The sequence below is a fragment of the Oculina patagonica genome, chromosome 8, assembly GCF_052425735.1.
Source record: "Oculina patagonica isolate OP01 chromosome 8, crgOcupat, whole genome shotgun sequence".
NCBI lineage: Eukaryota > Metazoa > Cnidaria > Anthozoa > Scleractinia > Oculinidae > Oculina > Oculina patagonica.
This window is the reverse complement of record NC_135765.1, coordinates 5,759,624-5,768,565: the sequence shown is the minus strand read 5'-3', so window position 1 is coordinate 5,768,565 and position 8,942 is coordinate 5,759,624. Positions and strand designations below refer to the sequence as shown.

Below are 8,942 nucleotides of genomic sequence, written 5' to 3'. Positions count from 1 at the left end.
TACACAGGCTACCCGACTCTTCGATGTTGTAGTTGCACGCACGGATTGTAAAAAGCTTATTAGCTCATAAAGCTACTCTACTTCATTCTATTACAAATACACAACCGTTCAAAGCCGATTTGGGGAAGCTTAAATATTTACAATAGCAATAATTGCAGAAAAGTTATGAATAGATTGGAAAGCTGTTACCACGTACGTAGGATGGTAGGCCTGTGGCAGTCAGTAAAATCACTTTTCGCTCCCTCAAAAGTCATAGGGGTGGACCCTGTTCTGTAGCAGGGGCAGGTGACTAAGCAGCATATAAAGTCAGTAATAAAGCGTGGTATGAGTGAATCAACAGTTGATATCGGCGTCTAAAACCCATTTTTTCGTCTTTCATAATGCCCAAAAGTGATTCAAGATCGCGCTCAAGAAGCAAGAGTGGAAGTCCGCGTCGAAAGCACAAGAAAGATCGCAGTTATCGCCGGAAAACGCGGAGTCGATCACCCAGCTCGACGCCATCTTCGTCGAAGAGAAGCCGGGATCGCTCCCCTCGCCGCCGGTCAAGATCGCCTAGGAGAAAAAAGCGATATTCCAGAAGTAGGACGCGTTCTCCCAGTGTTGATAGATTTGGTCGATCGATAGTGAAGAGAAAAGATGATGACACCGGCGCAAAGCGAAAGGAAGAAGAAGAAAGACTACAAGAAATGGAGCGACAGAGAAAAATGTAAGCTTAGTTTTTAGGTCGTAAGAGCAAATTTGAAATTGTTGAATTTATATTAACGCCTGTTGAATTGTTTTCAGCTGTGTTGTTCCTTACACGTTAGTTCTTATGGTCCTTTATTGTCTGTGACGATTTTTTTCCAAAACGTACTTGTTTCGTTTGCATTAATTATTCCTTTGTTTGACCTTGTTTAGTTCTTAGCATCTGTTTATAATAATGCCTTGTAAACTAGTCGAGTTCCTGTCTTCAGTTTGTAGCATTTCCTTGGTTAGATTCTTGCACTGAAAATTGATTTGATTGTAATGGGGTTTTGTTCCTTGAACAAGAAAGTTTATTGTGGAGTTGATATTCAGTGTTGTGATGTAATATCATATTACCAATGTTCCCTTACCCCCCACCCCCTCGTAAAAGTTGGCAGTGCTAATCACACTTTAGCGTAACCTAGTGACCAACTATTAGGCGAACTCTCAATCCGATTGGCTAGGCAAGGGCAGACTAATTTTTGATAGACTGCCCTGGGAACGTGCGCAAGTAAAAGTGCAGAAATCATAAACCAAAACTATAAGTAAACCACTTTTACTGAGCTTTTTGTTGAATAGATCGGCCTTTGTTGAATAGATCGACTTTTGATGTTTGTGTCAGGGCTTGGCCCCTTGCCAACTATCAGCCTCGAGCTTGCTGTTTAATTGTTAAAATAACTGTTGAAAATGTGACTGCATCCTAAATAAGCTTAATACGAAATAATATATTCATCTATCAGGGTTGTCAAAAATAGTTGGTGGCTGGCAAAAAGCACCGTCTACGTCATGTTTTTGTCCAGCTACTCTGCTGGGATATCATCTGATTCTTTAGTAAAAGATAGCAACCACCTACTTCAGCAACAAAGCCGCCTACTTTAAAAGTTTCTGACAACCCCATCGAAACAATCTTTACGGGGGAATACCCATTGTTATGATTATTGGGGTCAAATAAATCGTTTGAGAATAATGCACCTATCAATGTTAAGCCGCTGGGGGGGAGGCCGGGCATAGGCAGGGGATTTGACAGCAATTGTTTACCCGTTGTGGGGACTTTTGACCGTTTTAATGGACTTTCTTACAACATTTTATTGAAGTTAAGTGACTCTTTTGAACATCCACACATGCCCTGGGGTTGGGCATTTGATCAGAAAGTCTCAGCTAAGTTCAAATGCCCGGCCTTTGCCCGGCCTCCCCCCCCCCCCCCGCCCCCTCCCAGCAGCTTAACATTGATACGTGCATAATCTGAATATAATTACTATTTTTAAACAAATAGTGGGACATTATCAGGGTTGGAAATAAGGAAAAACAGATTAATAAGTCAGGGATGTAGATAATAGCCGGGAGCCAGGGAAAATACCCGGCTGTCAAAGTGATTTTCCCGGTTGGAAAAGAAAGTATAATCTTTAAAATAGCTACCTTTTCCTCATAAATGTTTTTAGTGAAACGTTATTTCATTTTTTGGGCTGTTTATACTTCAATTATCGTCTTGCATGTAGTATAAAGATCGTAAACACTCCATTTCGATAAGCCGAAATGATCGCCAGGACATGTGTTTGCTATAGGCTCATCAGCCAGGGGTATTTCTACGTCGTGTATGATACATGACGTATAAAACCACATTTGAAGTTCAAAGATGAGACACAATTTTGTCATAATTCAACTTTTGTTGGCATATTCTTTGTAAATATGGCAGAGAATTCCAGACAGATAACATGTTTTTATTAGGTACTCTTTTGATTTAATGTAATGTATAACTATTGCCTTTAAGATGTCATTAACCTCTGATAATTAAAGTGAAAACTGTGCAAGTTCTACAAAGTAACTAATCGACGTGACACTTATATTCCAGTATGTGATGAACGTAAAAGGCAACAAGAATTTGTTTTCACATCTAAAATAATATCAAAATAAAAACCATGGATTTTGCGTATTAAGGACATCAAGAATAACCTTCTATTTACCCCCCAAAATCGAGGAGAACCCATTTCCGAGAGTCAAAATTTCGCTGAAGGGGGGGGGGCATGCACCCGGACCCCCCTAGAAAGGATGCGCCAGAGGCGCATTTAAATGGGCCTTTGGCCCATAGCACCCGCCTATTCACTGAAGATTTCCGTCTGTAAACAAATTTAGCTACATCCCTGTAAGTGATTTTAGTGAAGGTGCAAATGATAAGGATTTGACCACTTTAACATATTTTTGAAAAAAAAATGATTAAATTTTATTTAATTTTTGGCTGGTAAATTTGATCGGTAATTACCGATCACCGGCCTTTATTTCCAACCCTGATTATCTGTCTGTGTTTGATTTGCTTAGGGAAGAGGTATTCCCAGACAGTTAATATTGTATTTAAAATGGATAGCCCTTGGGCTTAGACAACTTTGTAAAAGTCTGAACAGGGTGCTTAAACAATGCTCAGAAATAATGCACTATATTACTGGTGCCATAACTGGGATTGTATGGTTATCTACGGAAAATATTTTCTGATGTTTTGAAACAGAGAATTCTACATGGTCCCGTGGAATGGGATGTGTTACCCACCTCAAAGCTTTACTTTGTTTTGATAGAGCTGATTATCTTAATTATGAAATCCACCTCTAGATTTAGGTTAGCCATTAGAAGGATTATCCAAATTGCATTCTTCTCAGTCCAATCTTGTCTATTATAAACACTTTAGCTGTATAGTAAGCAAGATAACTGTAACAAGCTGTATTCAATTCCCATCTCAGACAGTAAAGTTTTAAGGAAAGATTAAGTTATTTATGAAATCACAAGTTAGAAAGAGGCATAGTTTTGATTTTTTGCATTTGCTGAATATTTCAATTGAATGTTGCAGTCCAGTTCACAATAACCAGGGATGTAGCTAAGAAAACACTAAGCCGGCTCATCAACAAGCCCAGCTGGCTTTTCTGGCCTTGACAGCTCTGACAGTTTACTGAAGTCTTTGTTTTCATGTTAATTTCAGCCGGATTTAAGTTCTATTTCAGCCGGTTAAATTAGCCGGCAGCCAGCCCTTAGCGACATCCCTGAATAACCCTTTTTTATTTCAATTGTTTGGTCTACCAGAACAGTATATATAATGATTTTTTTTTCTTTTTAGTCGAGCTACAGAGAAAGAAAAGATGATTATTGAGGAAGAAACACAAAAGCGAGTAGAGGAACTTGTTGCTAAAAGAGTGGAGGAACAACTCGCAAAAAGAAAAGACGAAATTGATGCTGAAGTTATGAAAAGAGTAGAAGAGGCCAAGAGAGTTATGGAAAAACAAATGGTTGAAGAGTTTGAAAAACGACGACAGGAACAACTTGAAGAGCAACAAATGAAAGAGGTAAAGTTATTTTAATTATCGTTTGTCTAGAAATTTAAGTTTCTAGACAGATTGCGGAGGGACGGGGGTGTAGCTGATGACAAGAGCATTCTTGGGATACTTTGCCTTCCCAGATTGGCCTTTGTGTTCTTACCACTGACTCACACAGGAACAACAAGAATGGTTTCTGTGCTGAGAGGTTCCAACTGACATTTAACGCCAAGGATTCCTGTCAAATTATGTGCATTTTGTTGTCTAGGACCCTTTTCCTTGCTTGTGAATTTGTGTCGTTTTTCTGCAAACACTCAGATTATTTCCACAGATTCCGGTGATGATTCAGTTCAGAAGGAAATCATTGTCAAGAGCAGTCAGACTTTCCAAGCATTTGGATATAAACGTTCTAAACTCTCTTTTGTGCCAATATATACCCTTGAACTTGACATTCGAACTTGACATTTTACAAAAGACTGCTATCGTTCAAGAACTGCGCAATTTTTGAAATTGCTCAAAGCTTAGGAACTTTCATCTAATGGAAAATTATTTAGCGCACTTCTCATAGGAACATTCCACCTCGAGTCACCTCTTATAAGTGAAACTGTTTCTGGGAGAGTTCAAGTCTTCGCAGACTCTCAAGGATTTCTTCACAGAGGCTTTGCTTGGAGCAATTCATAGGAATTGTTAGGCGGACATGTGTATGTATGAATGGTATAAAACGGCCGTTTGTGTGCTGCTTGAAGCAGTTTGTAATCATGCGTGTAAATTTCTAAGTGCACATACATGTACGTCCAAGGTTTGTTGCTATTTTGTGTTAATTAACTAAGATGCTGTTTTATTTTGCTTTGATCGGAAAAAAGATCTTGTACTCGTAAGTGGTTATTTTTTTTGTGAAATGGGTTTGTTTATGTGGCTGACCCAAACAGGGAATGCACCAAAAATTTTGATCATTTAACTGGCTCGCTTGTCTTGTAAAACTTATAATTAATTAGGAAAGTGTCATGACATCTCCTCTTAGTGACCTGTTTCCAAATTCTCAAAATATAAATGTGTTGATTTTTGGTGCTTTTCCTTGCTGTTCATGCTAAAAATTATATCATAGTATTTATGGAATAAGCTACACTACATGCTCGTAAAGCTACAGCCTAGGTTTTTGGTATGGTTGTACCATGCTAAAAAAGGTGAAAACCTATTGAATGGCATTTGTTGAATGGTAATGTGTTTCTTTTTAGGAGGAAGAGCGTCGTAAGATTCATGTACTTCAGAACAAAGTTGATGAACTCCAAAAACAACTTGATGATGCCAATCAAAAACTGGTATGTTTTCTGTCTAGTTGTTATACATGATTGTTTGTAGATTCATGCAATTATTTGAGTCAGGTTATTGGATGGTTAACAACTCTCCTTTGTGTGAGTTCTAAAGCCATACATTCACAAGGGTTGCACTAGATTTTATAAATGTCTATGTCCAAAAGAATTGCAAATTTTCAGTTTGCTGTTGCAAAAATGAAAGTTTTGGGATTGATTGACCTATCAATTCTTGGTTGATACATTCCACAGAATAAATTGGTCACTCCTGACCTGGTTGAGATCAAAGAAATATTTTTTCCCTAGATACAAAACCTGTCCATTCAGTTTTAGTACAAAATGTATCTTTCTGTGAAATTTGTTCTTGGTGTATGGCTTTGGGGTAAATGCAAATCATTTTGACTCATAAGGCAATAACATTCATATAGTGTTTTTTTTTTCAATTTTTGCTTCAATACGTAACATACTTCTAGTAGAAAGCTATATCAATTTTCTACTGACGTTTTTGTTGTTGGGTTTAGAACATCATGCATAACATATGTTTACATGTACATGTACTAGTAATCAATGTCTTTGTTTGCTTTATCTGTAATCTTCTAAAAAACTAAAAGAAATTGTACTTCTATTTCATCACACTGCAGGAAGAAATAATCTTGCATCAGTGGTCAAGTTTGGTTTGTTTTTATTGATCTACAGTTGTTGGCCTTTCTAATGTAAAATTCACCATTTTGAAAGTGGCGCAAACATGGTACAATAAACAGTGTTGTATGGGAATTTTTTTGCACAGTTCCTGTGAAAAGTTCTTTAAGTGAATTCACTCTAAACAAAGAAAACTGCAAATATTTTCAACCCTCCCAAGTTGATTTTATTTCTTAGAGGCCATTTGGCCACTGGCTGCTCAATTTTGGTCACCAGTGAAAAATTTTAGTAGCTAAATTAATTATACCTTCTTCTCAATTTTAGTCACTTTAGTCATTTTAGTGTTCATGTTTCTAAATATCATAATTTGATATTTCCCAAGTTTCAGATACACACACACAAAAAAAAAAACATAAAAACACAAACAAGAAAAACAAAAAAACAAAAACAAAGAAAACAACATGTACTTATCCCCATGATTAGCAGTGAACATGGCTGCAGTGATCTGATTGTCTTGTCAATCAGCCACCTTTGTTTAACTCTAATGGTGAACAATAAGCAGTCTTCTTTGTGTGTTGAAGCAGGTAGGAGAGTGAATGCATTTACGCAAAAAATATTCTGATTGTTTTCTCTTTTTCTTTCCCTTGGACATGCAGGCAGAAGAGCGTTTGACAATGGTCGAGGAGAGGAGAACACTAACTGAGCAGAAAATGTCCCTTGAACGAGAAATCAAAAAGCAGCAGAAAGATGCACAAGACCTAATTTTAAACAAAAACAGGAACAATCGACAGAAACTAACCTTTGGATTCAAGACCAAAGGCGCCTTGTAATTTGCTGACCTAACTTATCAGAGTTGGCTTTTATCAAATTTAACTTCATGACTTGGACGTCATTATGGATGGCTGGAAAATGACAATGGTGTTTGGATTACGAGGTGGTTGCAGTACATACTTTTCATTGGAAGGACACCTTTTTTGCAAGCCACATGGTATTTTTAATTGATAATTTCATTCTCTCCTCCCCCCACTTTCTTCTACTTTATACAATCTTAGACTTTTTCTTGCCCCCTCTACACTTTCCATTCTTAGGTTTTCAAGAACTTGGGACAATTTGCGAGTCCTTAATCTTGTCCTATATTTTTCTTTTTTCCCCTCAGTCAGTGATTCTCCTTTCGTAGATGCCTTTCCCCTTTAAATTGCTGTAAATAAATCATCACATTAAAGGTGCTTTTTATTGTTATCAATTGTCTTTTAATCCTGGCATTACCAAACAGTAATATTTGATAATCATTAAATGTTGATAATGATCGTTAGTACACATCTCTGTTCTCACTGGCTGAGAGTTTGCAGCTTTTATACACTGGCATCCGATTTTGATGTCATATCTACAGAAATCAAGATTTATGCATGCAAAAGTGTTGCCGTGCAGGTCAACAGCCCCATTACTCAGTAGTGGCCACAGAAAAGAATTTACATGATGCCACAATCCCCTAAGGAAACAGCTACAAAGCTCTGCAAAGTTTAGCTTGAAATGATGAATAGTGTTGAGCTATATAAAACAAAAATGTTATTAGATTCCGTTATGCATAGTAGCAAAATTGGTTTCAATGGGTAGCCCAATTTTTGTAATGCTCATGCAAACGAGAAGACAGCTGCTCTTAAACATATCCTGTTTACGCAGCACACATTTATTTTACAACAATGAAGCAAAACATATTGCTTCCATAGCAAAGGTTGTGTGTGCTTGCAAACGGGTGAAGGGTATGCTATGTTGAGAAAACAAAACTTAGCGCTGCAATTATAGTTTCGGATCATTTTGTTTATTCACTGAAATACTAGCAAGCTAAGTTTTGCTTCTTCTTACCTAAACAGTTTCAGTTGAAAAGCAATTGCCATCAAAGGCCACTCGTATACTAATTCCCAGTTTGTCAGTGGCAATGAATTCACGCAATACACGAGAAGTTTGTAAATTTCACTTGAGGACGGACGCGATCTTGGTTTCATTTAAAGAGCGCAACCTGGGGAGAGTACTAAATCTGCAGAGGGGCGCGGGCGGGTTCACTTTATAGCGGAAGCGCGAGGGGGGGGGGGGGGGTGGCTGGCGGACAGAGAGGAAAATCCATATGAATACAAGATGGTGATCGTTTGAAGTATGGGTACGATCTCGACTTGCCCATGGAAAAACGGGGACAGATAAAAGTGATCGCTCTGGTTAAACTACAGGCAAACAATATTGACGTTTGTTTAATTATGTTCTTTACTTGTACAAACACTTGTTAGAATCAGTGAGCATAAATGAGGGTTATTCTTACCTTCCAGGAAATATTAATACAGGCATGCTAAAAAGGGAACTACCGTTAAAGCTCCAGTAAGCCCCCCGTTTGTTAGTTAAAATTTTTAATAGCCCCCGTCCTAAATCGTGACAATTTATGACAAGGAAACGAGGCTTTGTTTTTTCGCTTTACCTCGAATTGGCCCCCTAAATTGATAGGCGTTAGGGAAAGAGGGAACTTATATAGAGAGGGGGCTTTTATAAAATTTAAGTTAAAGAGGGGGGCCTTAACAGAGATTTTGTGTTAACTGCAAAGTACTATAAAAACTATTTACCTTAATTTTATCTGCCTCAGTTATGAGTGGCAAACTAAGAATAAAATCTTAGCTATACCGTGAAACAAAGTGTTTTGTGAGCATACAGTCAACTCTCGTTATAGCGGACACGCTCGGGGCGTCGTTTAGTGTCCGTAACGGCTTTATAGCGAGAGTCATTTCCAGTCGCCGGGGATCTGGATTTTGTCCGTAATAGCGGGTGTCCGCAAGGCGAGAGTGGACTGTATTTGAGCTCGTTTTCGTTCAAATTGAGCTAACCGTATACTACCTGTTCATAAACGTTTCTCACTGCCAATCTTCTCTGTTTGTTAAAATTGTGACCATTCATCAGCCTTCTCTCATTGTAATTTGTACTAGTCTATTCGGTTTTA

At 38.0% G+C, this 8,942-nt stretch overlaps 1 protein-coding gene across 3 annotated transcripts; it reads left to right on the top strand.

The window, feature by feature from the left end:
* Nucleotides 1-277: 277 nt before the first annotated feature.
* Nucleotides 278-7,204, top strand: LOC144663460 (uncharacterized). Of its 3 annotated transcripts, XR_013572610.1 has the most exons (5): nt 278-706; nt 3,821-4,046; nt 4,348-4,717; nt 5,252-5,335; nt 6,622-6,661. XR_013572610.1 is itself a non-coding variant. In XM_078524420.1 (4 exons), the coding sequence occupies exons 1-4, from the start codon at nt 381-383 to the stop codon at nt 6,793-6,795; spliced, it is 810 nt and encodes a 269-aa protein (XP_078380546.1). In that variant the 5' UTR covers nt 278-380; the 3' UTR covers nt 6,796-7,204. The 3 variants fall into 3 exon arrangements, 2 of the variants coding, with proteins under 2 accessions (XP_078380546.1, XP_078380547.1); XM_078524420.1 differs by lacking the exon at nt 4,348-4,717 and having other exon boundaries at nt 6,622-7,204; XM_078524421.1 differs by lacking the exons at nt 5,252-5,335; nt 6,622-6,661 and having other exon boundaries at nt 4,348-4,963.
* The last annotated feature ends 1,738 nt before the right edge of the window (nt 7,205-8,942 follow it).

What these genes read in the sequence shown, in the direction of transcription:
- LOC144663460 (XM_078524420.1), top strand. Translation starts at nt 381, where the DNA reads ATGCCCAAAAGTGATTCAAGATCGCGCTCAAGAAGCAAGAGTGGAAGT. An exon ending in AAGAGCAACAAATGAAAGAG is followed by an intron (nt 4,047 to 5,251) that starts GTAAAGTTATTT and finishes GTTTCTTTTTAG; the next exon opens with GAGGAAGAGCGTCGTAAGAT. An exon ending in ATGATGCCAATCAAAAACTG is followed by an intron (nt 5,336 to 6,621) that starts GTATGTTTTCTG and finishes TTGGACATGCAG; the next exon opens with GCAGAAGAGCGTTTGACAAT.